This window comes from Ovis canadensis, chromosome 2 (assembly GCF_042477335.2).
Source record: "Ovis canadensis isolate MfBH-ARS-UI-01 breed Bighorn chromosome 2, ARS-UI_OviCan_v2, whole genome shotgun sequence".
NCBI lineage: Eukaryota > Metazoa > Chordata > Mammalia > Artiodactyla > Bovidae > Ovis > Ovis canadensis.
The window spans coordinates 249,038,171-249,056,345 of record NC_091246.1 but is presented as its reverse complement, the minus strand read 5'-3'; the positions used below and the strand labels follow the sequence as shown (position 1 = coordinate 249,056,345).

Below are 18,175 nucleotides of genomic sequence, written 5' to 3'. Positions count from 1 at the left end.
GCAGTTTCTCAGAGCTGTCTGAAATGCTGCCTCCCTGACTATAATCCTCATTTTTCTTCAGATAAAACTTGCAACTTGTGCATCTTTTAAGTTGACACCTCTATAAAATTTTAGAACCAGCTTATCAGTTCCTACAAAAACTACCTTCTATGATTGTCATCTTAACAATAGTGGGTCTTCAAATCCTTGAACATGGTCTGTCTCCCCATTTATTTAGGTTTTCTTTAATTTATCTCAGCATTATTTTATAGTTCTCAGTGTACCAGTCTTACACATCTTTTGTTAAGTTATTTTTAGGTGTTTTCAGTGTGATTTACTCTTGAACTTGTGACAAATCACAGCATTTCTTAGATGTTAATGAACCAATCTCTAAATCTGAGGCTTAAGATTGTATAGGAGTAAATATTATATCTTACCTACATTTTCATTTTTATTATGCATTTTCCTAGTAAAATTATTTTGACTTCCTCATCTTTAGAGCATGTCCTCGTATTCTTTAGAATTTGAGTTATGGTAAGGATTGGACTTGTTAGTGGTACATATCTTGCAGAATTGCCAGTTTCCTTACATTTTTTCATGTAAATACTGAATCACTCCTGTCCTAGTCACTGATCTATCATTTGACGTTTCGCTGTATATTCAAGTTTGAATGTAGGTGATGATCCATATGGAGAGCAGATGAGTCAGTCACTTAAGTAGTGAGTGTTCTGCTGCCAACCCAATATATTTTTATCTAATTCCTAAGAATTGTGGTATGTTTTTCCCAGAAGTTTAGTGAAATTAGAAATATCAAATAACCTTCAAAAGGTTTTCTGTTTGGAAGATTTTTCAGTACGTTCAGAGACATGAAATCATTTTGGGAATTCTTCCAGGCCAAATCTTGACTCTATGGATTATCTTGGGTGAGTCTTTGTAATCTTATATTGCCTTCATCTAGTTTGACCAACTTTAGTTTTGGAAGTTTTCCTCGACTTTAAAACTTGTACGTTTAGGGCATGAAAACTGATTTTGCTGTTATGTAGCAGAAAATGTAATTAGGATGGTGATCCTGATGTCCTGCCAAATCTGTAGTGCAGGCAAAAGCGATAAACTGTTGTGGTAGCTAATCATCTGAACTTACTGAATCAGCTTTCTTCCCTCTCCTGCCCTCTAGAGGCAGTCTGAGCTTGGTGGTGTAGGGCTTTGATGTTAGAAAGTCTGTCTCAGGAAAAAAGAAACTGCCCTAATTTCACTGCCCAGAGTTAGCCATACGCGACACTTTGGCTTTTTTTCCCCTGTTCCCTTTAGTTTCCTGGGGCAGCCGTAGTTGAAGACTGAGGGATTGTCCTTTAATTTCTGTCTTAGAATACTGACTTTTCACAAGCTCGTGTTTTTTCAGTGTTGTTTTATAGGACTCAGTACAAATGACATCAGTTGGACTAAGAAAGTGTGAAAGAATGCCCTTTTCTGTCCTCTTTAGGATGATGACTTTGAGTTTACTGGCAGCCACCTGACAGTGAGGAATGGCTACTCATGTGTGCCTGTGGCTTTAGCAGAAGGCCTGGACATTAAACTGAATACTGCGGTTCGGCAGGTTCGCTACACAGCTTCAGGTATGTCTTTACTAGTAAGATAAATCTCTTACTCTGAAATACAGTACTGATTTTCTGTTGAGTTTGACCTACTGAAAAAATAGTAGTTACTTTTCCTGATAGAATGTTTTATAAGCTATGATTCCTGAATTTAAATTTTTTCATTTACTAAAGTATTGAGCCAATAGAGCCTTTAGAGGTTCTGACCCCATCATAGTACAGACCAGAAAATGGGGCCGTTTTCAGTGTCTCCAGGTGAATGGATTAGCAGTTAGCATGGATCTGTTTGTTACTGTTGTTCAGTTGCTAAGTCATGTCTGTTCGCGACCCCATGGACCGTGGCATTCCAGGCTTCCTTGTCCACTATCTCCTGGAGTCTGCTCAGGGTCTTGGCCATTGAGTCAACGATGCTACCTAAGCATCTCATCCTCTGCTGCCCTCTGCTCCTTTTGCCCTCAGTCTTTCCCATCAGGGTCTTTTCCAGTGAGTCAGCTCTTTGCATCAGTTGGCCAAAGTATTAGAGCTTCAGAACCTTTAGCATCAGTCCTTCTAATGAATATTTAGGGTTGATTTCGTTTAAGATTTACTGAAATTAGTTTGGTGTTCAGATCCAGTGAGTTTGGATCTAATTTTGCTAAGTAGATTCCTAAATACCAGGAAGTGGGCCCCAGGCTCCATTGAGAGCCACCCCTTGTGTTTTCACCATCTGCACCTTCGTCTTTGGCTTTTCCTGTTCAGGTGGGCTAACTGCTTAGGCTGGTTTCTCGTTTGGGGAGCAGTTTTGCTGATAGGTTGACTCAGAGCCTGAACTGCCCTTTGATTCCTGTGGCAGTGGTCTCTCTGCTCATTGTTGCTGCTTTCAGGATACATTGCCTTTGGAGTGCAGAGAACCCGTCATTCCAACCACTTTTGGAATTTGCTTGAATACCGTAGAAAAGCTTATGGACACCCCTCTGTATGGACTCTCATGACGGGTGGAGATGTGGCCACCAATCTTGCCCTCCATGGCCTCTTTTCTAGAGTTGCTAAGATCACCACAGATTATTATTATTTTTTCTTACAACAAATGAAACAGTTTTCCATTTAGTTTTCTCTTCAGAGGCAGCTTCTAGCTGATGGTGTTAAGATCTGCGGCCTTTAGATAGCCATTTGCAGGCCGGTGGAGAACAGTGAAACTAGTGTTTTGTGTCATTTTTCTTAATTCTGCAGCCACAGAAAATGGGCGTGTATGGAGCAGTCATTCTTATTTTGAGCTGTTTGTGTATTTTTTGGAAATTATGTGAAGAGGCATTCATTGAGGGAAAAATTGAACACAGTTGAGAAAAAAATTACATTAACTGACTTACAGTACCTTTTCTGTGGTCAGCTTTGAGCTCACTCACATCCTGGCAAGCTAAGCATCACGTCCTGGTGCACCTCAAGAGCAGCACGCTCTGGCTGCAGGCCGCATCCCCTAGACCTGCACAACAGTCCTCTGTCCGCTGGCGCCACTTGCCTCTTGGTCCTCAGGCGCTCCATAACTGCAGTGGAGAGGCATTGCTTCTCCCGGAACAGGCATTTTACTCTTAATTTTGGTCTAAATTTACAAAACTTGGTAAATGATAAGGTCTTGTTAGTACAGAAGAGCACTAGGGTCAGTCAGGAAGGTGTGGGGTGGTATTGTGGTAAAGTTCGAGGACTCTGAAGTTGACTGTTGGGTTTAAATCCTGGCACTTGTTACCTATATGGCTTCAGACAAGTTACTTCACTTCTGCCTCAATTTTCTTTTGTGAAAAATGAGTAGAACTGACTTCATAGACAGGTAGTCAGAGCCGCCTGAGTCGGCATGTGGAGTCTGCTGCACACGAAGTGGTCAGTGCCCTTGTCAGTCTCATCCTATCACCAAGAAAGCCTTTTCCCTCCACCCTCTCTAGGCTGTGAAGTGATAGCTGTGAATACCCGCTCCACAAGCCAGACCTTCATTTATAAGTGTGACGCGGTCCTCTGTACCCTTCCCTTGGGCGTCTTGAAGCAGCAGCCACCAGCTGTTCAGTTTGTGCCGCCTCTTCCTGAGTGGAAAACATCTGCAGTCCAAAGGATGGGATTCGGCAACCTCAACAAGGTAGCTGGGCACCTCTCTACATTCCCAGTGCACAGGTACCACTCTGATGTCAGGGTGAGGGCTGTCTGTTCATTCCCTTTACCTCCTAATTGCATATGAAAGTATCCACGAGGACTGTCTACTGAGGTCATTTCTCAAACCCAGGCCTAGAAAAAGAGAGCGCTGCAGGCCTGAGTAGTTATTAATAATAGGGATTTCTAAACTTATATGGAGAATAGATTAGAGGAAACTTTCTGAGGAAGAAGTACTTCCCTGTTGAGACACAGCTGTGCTCAAAGCCCTGTTCTCTGGCTTCCATCACCAGCTCATGTGCTTCTCTCTCACGACAGGTTGTGTTATGTTTCGACCGGGTGTTCTGGGACCCGAGTGTCAATTTGTTCGGCCATGTTGGCAGCACAACTGCAAGCAGGGGTGAGCTCTTCCTCTTCTGGAACCTCTATAAAGGTAACTGCTTTCTAGTTTTGATCTTCTTCTCATCCTTCTAGGAAGAGAGAATTAGTAATACTATACTTGCCTTCAAGGAGGGCACAACTTAGTGGGAAGTCTATATAGCAAGGAGGCAGGCAGCCTCAGAATGGGGCAGTAAGTAGAGGCGGGGCAGAGTGCGAGCCCAGGCGCTGCAGAAGAAAACATGGGAGGAGGACTCCGCTCAGCCAGGGGCCAGCCCCAGGAAAGCTTCTGGGAAAGGAGAACTTGAATTCCTCATTCTCAGACTCTTGTATCTGACCTACCTACCCCTGAATCTTTGATCACTTCTTGTTTTATATTCTTATGTAATTGGGTTGCTCTTAGCTTTATATAGAACTTTTTTTAAAAAAAGAAAAAAGAAAAGTATATTTAGATACTACCTCATTCTAAGAAGAAGGTGTAAGACACTCTATGCAGCAGTTTCAGGAGGCCTGGCCTTGACGGTGCAGACACATGGATTAACCAGTTTGACTGGCACCCTGGTTCTTGCCACCACTCCTTACTGCCTGACACCGAAGCATCCTGCACGTGGCCATCGTTCATCCTTCATTTGCTCCCTGGGCACAGCGCTTCCAGCGACCGCTGAATGCTCTCTCTTTGCCACTGCCCACCTCCCAGTCCGAGCCACTCTTACCTGTGCATACCTGTCCAATCACCAGTAACCACTGACTGCTATCCCCGCTTCTTTCTTTTGATGGTTTTCATTTTCATGGCCAGCATGAAGGGTAATTAATCTAACGCTTCTTTTCTGTCAGCTTCCTCATTGTCCATCCCCTCCCCAGCCTCCAGGCACACTTGTCTGCTCCCCCTGGAACCCTGAAATGCACCATCCTATCTACTACTTCTGCACTGTACTGGGGCCTCTGCATTGTACTGGGGCCTGGGCCTGAGGTGCTTTTGTTTTCTCCTTTTCTTTCTTGCCAGCCTGGCATACTCTACCCAGCCTTCAGTCTTGACCTAAATGACTCTTTCAAAGAGACCTTCCAGGACACATCTGTCCCCACTGCCTCAAATGTAAATTATGTCCTGTGTTATTTTCTATCTAGTCTCTGTTTTCGTAGCTTTTATGATAGTTGGTAATTATGTATCTGATTTTTTTTGTTGCTCTTTGGGGTCTATAGTTTTTATGTCCCCAGCATCTAATACTGTGCCTGTCACGTAGCCTGTTGCACACAGGGCCATGAAATGGATGAGGAAAGGCAATGGTGCGTATGGAAGGGCCTCGGATAACAGCTAGGAGGCTGCAGCCCTGGTCATGGAGATGTCTTGAAGGATTCTGTACCTAAATAAAGGGACACTTGTTAGCAGGGTCTGAAGTGTGTCTTCAGGACTTCAGTATTCTGCCAGGTTATCTGCAGTGATGTACAGGAGTCACATTTCACTCATGTGGTTTGCCAGCTCTTCAGGAGACAGGACGCAAGTTGCTAGTTCAGAGACACATCTAGAATGAGTGCTGCACATCTAGGCTGTTGGATTTCAAACAGCCACGAGTAATGTGGGACCTGATAAGGAAGTACTTGGAGAAAGTCTGTAGGACTCTAGAATTGTCCTTTGTTTCTTCAGCTCCAATACTGTTAGCACTCGTGGCGGGAGAAGCTGCTGGCATCATGGAAAACATAAGCGATGATGTGATTGTTGGCCGATGCCTGGCCATCCTCAAGGGGATTTTTGGCAGCAGTGCGGTGCCCCAGGTGAGTAAGCGGGGCGGGGGCAGTCAGGGATCTGGGGCCATAAGACTACAGCAGAGTTTGATGGATCTCCAGTCGCAGCATAGATTCTTGGTCAGGGCAGTTTCAGCCAGAATCAAGTGTGTGCTGGGTTAGTTGTGAGAACAGCCCCAGTGCATGGGCTGGGGGACTGAGAAGCCTGCTCGCTGCCTTTGTTCACATGTATTTTCTGATTATCTCTACTTGTGAAATCACACTCCTCACCTGCCCCCCAACTTCCCCAACCACCTTTTAGATAAAGTGGCCAAACTCCCTTAAGGAAGTTTGAAGAGATTATCTTGATACTTCTTTTCTATTATTATTTAAGTCCATTGAAACACTCTTAATGATTCCTTTGAGATAAGGCATATTAATGCTTCATGTGAATTTTAACATCAAAAGGGAATACAGGTCAAGTCCCAGGTAGGTCTCTGGATTCATAGCGAAGGTGCCTGGACCCTCCTCGCAGCCTAAGAAGGCATTTGTGTCTTGTTTCAGAGCGGCAGTGTTCATCACTTGGCCAGCACTAGTGTCTCACTGTATCCCAACCCACCACAGCTTTCCCACCTTTCAGAAATGCATGATTTGTCCTTGGTTTCCAGCAACAACTTCCACTCATATCTTTTTCTTTAGCCCAAGGAAACTGTGGTGTCTCGCTGGCGTGCTGATCCCTGGGCCCGAGGCTCCTATTCCTATGTAGCCGCAGGATCATCTGGAAATGACTATGACTTAATGGCTCAGCCAATCACTCCTGGCCCCTCAATTCCAGGTGCCCCACAGGTGAGAAACTGGCAAACTCTACCTGAGCTTATTTGGAAATAGGCCAGTATCCCAGGATTTCGGGGTAAAAATAGTGCTACTGGTTTGGTTGTTTTGTTTTTTGTGTGTTTTTTTTAATTTTTTAAAAAAATATTTTCTTCAGATTTTTAATCTGTTCTCGAACCTTTCAAGAGCAGAGGGAAAGGGAGGAGAAATATTGTGTGTGTCTGATTTGTTACTTATTGGCTTTGTCTAGTCTTTGTTCAGAATGGAAGAGTCCAAAGTATAGACCAGTTACTTTTTCCTTATTCAGATTGTGTGTTTTAATTGTGCCCCATTTTGTACTGGCTCACAGGATTGTTGCAGCATCCCAGTTACTTAGAGGCCTGCAGGAAATGCCCCTGAGAAGTGACCTGAGGTCTTTATGAACAGTCATGGTTTCCCAGAACCCTGTGGCGAGTGAGGTCTGCTCTTAACTGAGGGAAGTGTCGCAGAATAAAAACAAGTACTGTGTTTTCTGTGGTTCAGAGTAGGCAGGACACCACGCCCCCAGTACATGCTACATCAGGCAAAGGAAGGTCTAGAACTGAGTGTTCCCCAGAATTAAACTGATAACTAAGTCCAGGTGCGCCACCCTAGAAGGCGGCACTGAGCTTCAGTGCCCTGTTTCCACTTCTCTGTGCTTTAGGGAGTTGCCTGCTAATGAGGGAGAGACCCTTTTTGCTAGGATGATGGACCAGTAATGGAACGGAGGTTGTGAGCCTTCAAAGGCCAACAGGAGTTCAGGAGTTCAAATATAATAATAAGACATATTTGCAGCCTGCTGATTTTCTCTAATTTTTTTCCTGAAATAGCCTATTCCACGACTCTTCTTTGCTGGAGAACATACAATCCGTAACTACCCAGCCACGGTCCACGGTGCTCTGCTGAGTGGGCTGCGAGAAGCAGGAAGAATTGCAGACCAGTTCTTGGGGGCCATGTACACCCTTCCTCGCCAGGCCACACCCGGCGTCCCTGCACAGCAGTCCCCGAGCATGTGAGACAGGCGTGTGAAGGGAAGAAGCCGGTGCGCGTGTCTTTGGCTGCATAAGCAAAGCTCTTCTAGCAATATAGATTCCACTGAGAAACTCACCCTGCATCTGGGCTCCAGCTCAGCTGCTGAAGCGAAGCCCATGATGGTCAGGTGGCCGAGGAGGTTGCCTCCTCTAAGTGACTTAGAGCTAGGGAGGCACTTGTTCCATTAGTATGAGAGTCTGTGTTCTTAGGACTGAGGGAACCAAGTACTGAGAGAGAACGTCTTAAGTCTCTTTGTCTGTGGTGGTTTTTTATATTTTGAGAATAAAACTTCATAGAAAATCAGGACTGATTTTTGTTTCCCCTTGGGGTTAGAGTTCTATATAAAGCAGGAGTGTTACTCCTTTGAAAATGCCAACTTTATCCATGTTTAAATGAGATAAAGGAGAAAATGGTTTGGTATGATCAGAAGACAGGACCGAGGGTTTCACATGGAAGCAAGATGCTTGTCTGTGGGGCTAGACTCGCCCACCACCGGCACTGTGGGGGGACCATGTGCCAGGGGCATGAAGCTGCAGGTCATGCATATGGGTGTTAGGAAGCTGAATGAATTTTCAAGATAAAACACAGGCCTTGACACAAAGTTTGGCTAGGCCTCTGGTAGACTGTTCAGGCTTTATTCTCCTAGATTCCCTCCCATGGGTATATGCTCACTTTCCACGTCTCTCCAAGGTACTGATATAAAAGTTTAAGATCAAGGGTTTACATAACAGCTACACAGACTGGAATATTCCATTTCCTTGCTCCTTCAGCTTCTAGTGACTATTCCTTGGCTTGTGGCCCCTTCTTCATTTTAAAAACACATTACCATAATCTCTGCTTCCGTCATCACCCTGTCTTGTTCTGGTCTCCCTCTTATAAGGATACTTCTGATTTCATTTAAGGCCCACCCAGATCACCTCTCCTGGGTCAGAATGCTTAGTCACATTTGCCAAGTCGTCCTCACCATGTAAGGTTAAAATGTTTTTACAAAAAAGGAACTGCACCTGTTTCTTCCAAAGGGCTCCTAACAAACTATGTAAGTATAGGTACATAATCTGCTTCAGTAAGTTGGATTTTACTCCTGTTAGTCAATTCTTTCCTAAAAATAATTTAAATGAGGTTTTATCCTTAGTAAGATTTAAGGACATTATAGTCCGACTGGAAGGTGGAGATGGAGAGGGCATTTTCCCTAATTGGAATGAATGACAACCGTGGGAAAATTTGCACACCAGGATTAGGACAAGTGGTGTAACCATAATGTAAAGGTGAGAACATGGAGTAGAAAGTATACTGACTTTGGAATACAACCTGTATTTGAACCCTAGCTTTGCCATGAACATCTGTTACCTCAGGGGCTTAGCTGTCTGATGTAGTGATACATGCTTTTTAAAAGAGTTTGTGTTATTTAATGACGTAGGCAGCCTGGGAGATAACAGATGGTGGTTTTGTGTGTATCTGATGACAGATAAGCCTAAAAGTAATGAAATAACTGCTTTATGATTCTAACTCCACTTATATGAGTCTGAGGAAACGTCCATAGCCTCAGCTATGTTTCCAGTCCTTAATGACATCTGTAATTGGCTGAGTATTTTCAGTAAAACAGTGAAATATACTAGCTGCACCAATGCATAGCAACAGCTGTACACAGAGATGACATCAAGGAAAATGGCATCACTGACCCACACTCACACAGAGCATGTGGAAACTGGGGAGCTTTATTGGTTACATACTGTACTGCAGAGCCAGCAGACCGCATTAGAGCCAGAGGATACATGCAGACAGGCAGCTTCAACTATTCACATGCACCCAGGAGCCCTGAGTCATTGCTCATGGCTTTGCCCTGGTTTCCAGCAACAGGGTCTGGCCTCCTTGGTCCCGTGCTTGGAGCAGGAATGTAAGAAGCTGCTGCACCCAGCCTCCAAGGGGCAAGGGAACGGCCAGAGGACCTGCCTGAGCGAGTAGGTGTAGACCGACACACTGATGTGTCCCCAGCGAAGGGGCCTATAAGGTAATAACAGTTTATTTGAGGGCTACTTCCCTAGCCCTCCCAATCTTTAAAATACAAAAAAAAAAAAAAATAGACTTTATTCTCTTAAAAATACATTCCATTCAGTACATGTTCTGAGCTGTGAAGCAGCAGGAAAATAGGGCCCCTTTCCTATGCTCTTGTCTGTGAGGCTGTGAGAACCCTGTTCCCAACCTGGGGTACTTAAAAGGGAATCCCTAAAAGCAGCTCTTCCAAAGCAGTCTTGTCAGAGTAACAATAAGCCCACACCAACAAAGGCAGCTGGGGACCCAGACACGGGGTCCCCAGTCCTTTCCTGGGGAGTGGGAGCACTTGGCACTAACCCACTGAATGTAAAGAAGTAAAACTGCCCCGAGATGACAAGTCCAAGATCAGTACAGATGCCCCCACCCCACAGGAGAGGATGAGTTATGTGCAAGCTCGCCTGTGGCTGTTGGAGTCCTTGGCCCCACTGCAGAGCCCTTCAACCCACCCTGTAACTGTTTCCTTGCCACACAAAAGCAGAACAGCCACGGCTTCCTTGTCCACCATCCCATCCTTTCTTTCTCTGGTGGTTCCGAGTATCACGAGTGGTGAGACAGGCGGCAGCAGGTGGCGGAGACCAGCTCCTCGCGTGTGGCCAGCTCTGCCTCCAGCGCCCCTTCCTCCAGCTGAGCAGCTCTTGGAGTGCCAGGTTCCCCGACCCTCCTAGGAGCCCTCCCACAACCACACATCTGCCAGGAAAAGTCCAAGTCAGAGCCAGGCTGTGGAAGAGGCTGGTCATACAAAGTGGGTGTGTTGGCTGGGACAGTGGGAATATTTGGCTTGATAAGACAATTATTCAATTCCTAGGTCTCCCATTTGGAAGTTTCCTCCAGGACCTCTGATGGTGAGGTCTGGGGCCAGTCATGCCTAGATTGCTTTTCGGAAACGGGCCTTCTAACTTTGGAATTTGAGAGCCAGCCTTGCCAGCCATTTGAAGCCCAGAGGAACTGTGCCTCTAGCCTTCACTTGCTATTACAAATAGTATTTTCTGCAATGTTGAGGATGTTTAAAAATAAAATCTATTTTACAGCGGGCTCTAGAAAGTGTGCAGAATAAGGAAACAATATTTATCCTGAAATAATTGTACAATCAAACCCTATTGCACTCAGAGTTTAAGTCAGCAGCCCCAGCAAGAGGGCACCACAGCTGTCCCTCTCCCACAGAGCATTCTGGGCGGTGGCAGATGCTGGTGCTGCTGAACTGTGGAAAGATCCAGACTTTGGCACCAGGAACTACAGCACCAGAATCCAGGGCTCCAAACGCCCAGAGAGACAAGAATTATTGGCAAGACCTTTGCAGGCATGCATGGTCTGGCGCCTGTTTCCACCCACAAAGAGCCACAGACCTAACTTCATATAGTCTCAGCTGACTACCATAGAGGTCTGTTTCCTCTGGACTCTCAGGGTTGCTGACCAGTGCAGAGTGGCAGGGAGGCTACAGTGAGGGGCTGCAGCCTTGAGCCAGGAAAAGCAGCAGGAAGAGATTCTGAAGACAGCGTCCTGAGCATCTGAGGCAGCGATGAGGAGAAAAGGCAAACCACATTACAACCCTTGGATCGGCAAACCTCCGGGAAATGGAAGTATGAGCAAAACACGCCTGTCCGTCAAAGTCAGGTAGGTGCTCCCGAAGCCGCCTCCAAGACCACCAAAACTGATGCAGACAAGGGAGGGGTGAATGCTGGTTCCCACCCTGAGTGGAGGCAGAGAAGATTCAAGAAGCAATGGAACTGGAGATATACCAAATCGTGTCATGGAAAGCACACGGCCTGCTGTGCAGCACTGGGCAAGGTTGGTATTGAGAAGGGCCACAGAGACCATCTAATCTAACCCTTCCATTTTACAGACTAGAAAAACAGGGCCAAGGCAACTTCTCTTGAGTTTATCCTCTCGACATTAAAACACAGGAAACTGGAAAGAATAAGGCCCAGAAAAACAAAGGCAGCGGGAAGGACACATGTAAACCCATTTGGACAACACCTTCCAACAGTGAGAATCACCCCCCTACAGGGTGGAAACCAAACTTAAAATGCCATGTTTAGGACCCTTGGAGACCATCCATTTTAAAGAACTAACTTTATAGATAGGGAAACAGAGCCCCCAAGAGGACAATGATTTGCCTAAGGTCACACAGGAGGGAAGTATAAAGCCATGAAGAAAATAGCTTTCTCAACTTCTACTCCAGTGCCGTCTTTCATTATGAAGGAACAGTGTCGGCTTCATAAAGGTAGCCTTTGAAAAGGGATCCCTTTGAACTGAGAGAATGCTATAGAAAAAGCAGTGCGAAGAATATATGGTTCTTCCCCAGGGGACTGGTGTAAGGAAACTGTAATCGGTTTTTCTTTCCATGGCTTCCTGAAAGGCTTGCTGATTTCTGAACCGTTAAGCCTGGGGCTCTCAATGGGCATGTTCACCTATCCTCCAAAGTCATCACAACGATCGCTGCCTTGCAGCGCTCACGGGCCAGCTTCGGGTAGGATGCATCAGCCTGGTAAAGTGCGATACCTCCTCCTCGGGGGACCAGGAGGAGGAACAAAGTCCACGCGTTTTTCATGGAGCTATTGCTTTATGGAGTGACTAAAGGGAAATCGCTTCTTCCTGTCCACTCTCCCCGACGCTGGCACTTCCTAGAAGGCAGAGGATGCTGGGTCTGGCCCAGTGGAGTCTGGGAATATTCCAGAGGAGGAGATGATGCAGTCAGCCTGAGGTCTCCAGCCTCAGAAGAGGAGCAGGCCGGGCCAGCAGCACGGTGGGTGCCCAGGGGAAGGAGGCGCATGAGGCTCGTGCGCTCCCATTTGCCTTTGGAAGGTGAGCAGAGAGCCGGGGTTGGTGACGAGGGACGATGCCATTCCAGTAGGTAGGGTACCCGTGTGCTCTGCCCCCGGAAAACGGTCAGCCAGGGGGACAAGTCAGAGAAACATCAACCTAAAGGGTAGTTCCGTAAACCCTTAGAGGCTACACAGATCTCTCTCGCTGTAGAAGTCTGAGGAACTCCACAGGGGAAGAAACGGAGGCCCCGCAGATGGAGCTGATGGCTGGTGGGTGCGCAGGCCCCTTGGGCAAACGAGTGAGTTGGATATGGTGAGGATACTAAGGAATCGGAATCTTAACCACACAGAAGGGGCTGCCCTACAACACAGAACCCACAGAGGAGCTGGGAAGAGATTTGGCTGCTGTTGTGTGGTGGCGATCCAAGATATTTTCTAGGTCTTTCCTCATTTGGGGGCCGGACTGGCCCATCCTACCTGGGGGACGGGGATAAGGAGAGAAAGCTCATGCATCAGTGAAGGCAGAGCCCGGGTGAGCACGCACAGCTTGTAGTTTCTGATCCCCTCTGGCCAAGTGGCAAGCAATGGGCCACAGCCGGGCTCTCTGCCACAGTCTCCCAGGCAAGGCCTGGGGGCTGGCCTGGCTCCTCCTCAGGGCGGGAAGGTGGATGAGCTGAGAAGCAGGGGCAGAGGAGACGGCAGGCGTCGCCCGGCTGGCTCAGTTGTCCTCGGCACAGGGCCTGGTGGGCCGCAGCCGCTGCTCAGCCCGCGTGCGCCCGGGCTCCGGCAGCCCCTGTGTCACGGACAGTTCAGACCTCTCGAGGGAGTTGTGCAGTCGTCTGTAGACGCTGAGGGTGCAGTCGTCCCCTTCCTCCTGTGCCAACAGGACAAAGTCAGCCGCGCAGAACAACCCAAGTGAGGATCAAGCACCCGCACGCCCAGCCCTGTGGTCCTTCCCTGCGGGGGGAGATGGGGTAGAGAGCCCGTGGCAGAGCTGGAAAGGGGAGGCCAGCAGACAAGCTCCCGTGCCAGCTCCGAGATACTCAGGGCTCCCGAGATAGACTGGAGGCCCACGGCTGAAGGGGAACCCCAAGATGGACAGTGCCAGAAGCAGGGGCACTGGGGCGGTGCCCCCAACGGGGGCCAGCAGTCCTGTAGGGCTGCATGTGCCTCTCGGGTCAGAGACAAGTGCTTGGCGGACAGGCAGGAAGGTGTGAGAAAGACGGCCAGCTCTATCCGACTTCCCGCCCACAGACTACCAAAGGCTCACATGACTTTCCTACCGTATCCCGTACGTGCCCTTCACCCTACACTTTTCAGACAACCACAGCTTCAGCTTCATCCAACTTTTTCCACTCCTTGCAGAATTCTGCCTTTGGAATGTTCTTGTTGGTCTACCCACCCAAGCGAATGCAGATCAGAGCATGCAAGTTTGAGCGAGAAGTTCCCGTTGGCAAGGTAAACGAGCACTGGGTTTAGAGGTCAGAACCGTGGATTCAGATCTCAGCTCTTCCAGTAACTCACCTGGGTGGCCTTGGGGGAGGCACCCTGTGTCTCTGACCCTCAGCTTCCGTGTCTTAAAACAGAGGAATAATATAGCCCCCACACATCCCCCCAGGGCTGCTGGACAGAATGAAGGATACGCTGGGTGGAGAAGTGCTTTGTCCGGTATTGAGTACCCTGTAAAGCCTGCCAGGGCTTTTTAACTCAATACAGTCACCCCCTGCCTTTTAAAAGAAGGGAACAATATCTTATTCGAAGATGTCTTTCTTCATCACAGGACTCACATCTGAGACTCCCAGGGGCTTCCCACCACACGCTGATCTGGCGCTCTGACCCTTGGGTAAGGGGAGATTCTGGGTCTGTCTGTTCAGTAACAGGCCACACGGAGCCGACCAGCCCTGCCCTCAAACTGGTGGTGTAATGGGCTAGATAGATGCGGGGGACAGCGATGCTCGGGCATAAAGCTTATCACTGTAGGCCCGGTGGCAGCCCTAGCTCTCCTCAGCCCCTACATGCCAGCGGCTGGCAAAACTCTGCGGTCTAAACTGAGGAGGCAGCCAAACAGCTCCCTGCCTCGGCCCGCCTCTGCCTACAGAGAGGGCGCAGGGTTTCCCCATTTCACCAGCACCTCCCGGCAGCCCGCGTGCTCCTCTGTGGGGCCAGGAACCCAGAGCCTCTGGCTGCTCCGGCAAACTGCAAGAACAGGCCACATCTCTCCTTTCCTGTACCCTTCATGTATGGAGGAAATTGGGAAAGAGGATTTTGGAAATTCACGCTGCTCTCTGCCAAATACCTTCTTCAAGGTACTTCCCTCTTCTTTCCAGCCCAATCTGCCCTATGTTCAGCAGCCCTCTGGACCACTCAGGTCTGGCTCAGTGTTTCCTAACCCCAAAGTCTCCAGCATCCCGAGTCACACAGGCCGGGGCAGAGGAGAATCAAGAAGAAAGCGCAGAAGGAAAGGGGGAAGGTGGGAGGAGAGGGGGCAAGGAGGAGAAGCGGGACCTACCGTGCCTGCCGAGTGGTTCCAGGCCTCAGCCGGGACGGCGTCCCCTGCCCGACTCCGCCGCGTGAACACCTCCGACACGGTGAGGCTGCTCTGGGTCCTTCTGGAGGCGAGCTCGGGGACATCCCCTGAGGTTCCGCCCCTTCGAGTGCCCTGCTCAGAAAGGTATGAGCCAGGCTGTTCAGGGTCTGGACAGTCTGTGGACGATCTCTGAGCGTGGGGGTTGGGAGACTCCACGTGTCTACCTGCACGACCTGGGGAGTCTTCTGCAGAGTTCAAGTCGCGCCTGCTCTTCCAGGCGTTGCGCACAGTGACGTGTCTGGCGTCTGAAGAGCCCGCTTCTAAAGGCGCACTATGGCTTTTCCACCTGATTGTCTCCGCTGGGGGTGCATGGCTGTTCCTCTCCACCGGGTCCGACGGCTTGATTACAATGCTGCTCCGAGAGACCACCATTTCCTGTGGCCTGTTCTTCAGGGACCCATCTCCCGTTCTCTCCGCTTCGCTGAGCTGCAGGGTGATGTCATGTTTGTGAATGGAGAGCTCAAAGGGGGAGCTGACGTGGTTGCTCACCGAGGCGAGCTCTGGCAGCCCGACCTGGATGTTGCTGGTGGACGTGTGCCTCTCCCGCGCGGCCTCGCCCGGAGTGGCTCGCGGGCTGCCGCTGTCCGAGGGGTAGATAGTTATGCTGCTGGTCACTTTGTTTGGCCCCGGTTTGGAAGCAGATTTCTGTTTTTCCAATGCGGCCTCGGTTCCAGATCCTCCCATGATTTTTTTCACATCCTTATCAATGATGACAGGCTTGATGATGGCTCTAGACCGCAAGGCCTCTCTGGGGCTGAAGGGCCGCTGGCTTTTTGCCCCGGGGCCGTTGGCCTCTGGGAGCTCCGCGGCATTGGCGGAGGCTCTGACAGCTTTCCCAGATTCATTTTCTGTTCCTACATCCTTATCGTTCTCAAACAGGGAGGCTCTAACCGCTCCTCGGGATTTGGCCTTTTCTCTCGACTGGGGCTGCTGCGGGGGCTCTGGCTCTGGAGTGATGGTCGTGTTCACCAGTTTGGCAGTAACAAGAGACACCATGTCCACGTCGTCGTCTGAGTCCAGCTTCTCCCTGCCGCTGGACTTGGTGACTCGACACCTCAGGGCCTCGTGCTGACTACTGTCTTCCATCACAACTGCCACAGGTTGTTCAGCTCCTTCTTTACTTGGGGTTGAAAATCCCTGAAGGATGTTCTCTTGGCTTCTGGAGCTATAAGGATACTTGGATAGAGATGGCGTCTTGGAGCCGGGGAAGCTGATGTCGGGCTCCAGGCCACTGGCAGCCTTTTTCCCCTTAGAGAGCCCTTCTGAGGAAGAGCGTCGAGATGTGGCCAGGGCTCCAGTGGCTTTAGAACTGCCAGCATCTGCAGCCGGAGTGATTTGACTTCCACTGCCAGGCACCTGCCCCCTCTTGCCAAAGGGGGCCTCAGCAGAGGTGTCAGAAGCCTTGTCGCCTCTCCCCGACACGTCATTGGAAACAGATCCATGGCTGCTGTCACTAAACGTTCGCGTCGCCTTCTCTACTCTTCCCTTCAGCGCACTCTCGGTGCCTGGCCTGGGAGCGCCCTTCCAGACCTTACTGTGCTCCTGAGCGGCGGGCGGGTAGCGGCTGAGCACCGGCGGCTGCTCCCGGGACTTCTTCCCTTCGCTCTGCGAGAAGCCAGCTGTGAACCGGTCTTCGGTTCTCCTCGCCTCCTGAGCCCCACTGTCGGCGCCTGCCCCTGCGTGGGAAGCTTTGGCGGTCCTCCTGTTGGTAAAGCTGGGAGAGGAGACCTGCCTGCTGTTCAGAGGGTTTTCATTGCTGAGGGCCAGTTCCCTGTTCCGGTGCCTTTCCCGCTTATGCTGGGGGGACAGTTCCCGGGCCGTGTGCTTCACGGATGCCTCATTCCCATGGCCTCTAAGCTTAGTCCTCTCGTGCCTGCCTCTGCTGGACAGGAAAGCATCTTCCCCTTCCACCTCCCCATTCTCTAATTCTTTCTGTTTCTTGATTTGTAGCTTTATCTCCTCCAGCTGGCTGGCTAAGAGTTTGTTTTTATTTTGTTCACTTAGGTAATTATCCTGAAGATCATTGTTTTTGGCCCTCATTTTCTTAAGCTCTTCCTCCAAGGATTCAAAATGTTTGATCTGCGTCTTGAGTTTCTCAATCTCTTGGTTGAGGTCTTTTACTTTGTTGTCTTCCTGATTGCGGTTCTTTTCGTTTTCTGACTTGTTTCTGGCTTCATTCTCTGCCTGCTTTAGATAGTCCAGAGCGCCCTTCCTTCTTGCTTCTTTGGACGGCAGCGGGGAAGAGATACCATCCTCAATCCGCAGGTCATTCCTTTCCAGAAGATTAGAAGCATTCCTGGTGTAATCGCGGTTCATTTTTTTGTTCTGCTCCAGTTTTTGAGTAAGCTCTTTTATCAGTTTCTCGTTTTCTTTCTCCTTTTCATTCAAGTACTTTCTCTCACTTACAAAGCTCAGAGTTAGTGATTTCAGCTTTTCTAACTCTGACACTAAACTCTGCTCAGTTTTATCCAGCCGGTCCTCGGAAGATTCCAGTTCTTTCACTTTGATCCGGAGCATTTCCAGCTCAGAGGAGATTTTCTTCGTCAGATTTCTCTCCTCGTTCAGGCTCAGACAGAGCTGGGTGCAGTCATTCTTACTCCTGCTAAAGGCCTCCTCCAGCTTCTCCAGTTCTGCCATCCGTTTCTGGAGCCGCTCAATCTCAGACTTCAGCTCCCGAGTGAGGTTTTCCTCCTCTTCAAGCTTCTCCTTCATCAGCTGACAAAGGTCCTCTGCTTTCTTAATTTCCTCATCTTTGCCTTCGATTCTCAGCACTCGCTGGCGCAGCACTTCAATCTCGGCTAACATGCTGGAGTTGCTGCCTTCTGCCTGAATCACCTTGTCCTGGAGGTCCAGGAGCTCATCCTCTGCTTTCTGGAGGTTTTTTGTGGCTTCCTCCAACTCATCAAGGCGGCGGCTTAGACTCTGTAACTTGAACCGCAGGTGGCGGCTGGAAGCAGTGTCTTTGTAGCTTGTAAACTCAGCCATGTCTACTGCCAGCCAAAGTGGGCTCCCAGAGGCGACCAATTCCACTCGTGGTGATAAGAAACGGTTACCTTTCTCTTGGCACCCACAATCTTCTTTGGCAGTTGGAGACCATTCTCAGTCTACAGAAG

The 18,175-nt window shown here is 49.0% G+C and overlaps 2 protein-coding genes across 11 annotated transcripts in view; one reads left to right on the top strand and one right to left on the bottom strand.

Annotated features, from left to right (window-relative positions):
• Positions 1-7,964, top strand: part of KDM1A (lysine demethylase 1A) — a 62,958-nt gene extending 54,994 nt beyond the window's left edge. For both annotated transcript variants that reach the window (XM_069579077.1, XM_069579078.1), the window contains 6 exons: positions 1,460-1,592; positions 3,485-3,672; positions 4,002-4,116; positions 5,704-5,831; positions 6,480-6,626; positions 7,460-7,964. In XM_069579077.1, coding sequence (XP_069435178.1) covers positions 1,460-1,592; positions 3,485-3,672; positions 4,002-4,116; positions 5,704-5,831; positions 6,480-6,626; positions 7,460-7,645 — 897 coding nt within the window. In that variant the 3' untranslated portion in view covers positions 7,646-7,964. The remainder of the gene's footprint in view (positions 1-1,459; positions 1,593-3,484; positions 3,673-4,001; positions 4,117-5,703; positions 5,832-6,479; positions 6,627-7,459) is intronic.
• Positions 7,965-9,358: 1,394 nt separating this feature from the next.
• Positions 9,359-18,175, bottom strand: part of LUZP1 (leucine zipper protein 1) — a 101,835-nt gene continuing 93,018 nt past the window's right edge. For 8 of the 9 annotated variants that reach the window (XM_069579072.1, XM_069579067.1, XM_069579071.1 and 5 more), the window contains 2 exons: positions 14,985-18,166; positions 9,359-13,349 (listed from right to left, as the gene is read on the bottom strand). In XM_069579072.1, the coding sequence (XP_069435173.1) occupies positions 13,194-13,349; positions 14,985-18,047 (3,219 nt within the window). In that variant the 5' untranslated portion in view covers positions 18,048-18,166 and the 3' untranslated portion in view covers positions 9,359-13,193. The remainder of the gene's footprint in view (positions 13,350-14,984; positions 18,167-18,175) is intronic. The other variant, XM_069579074.1, reaches the window with a different exon arrangement.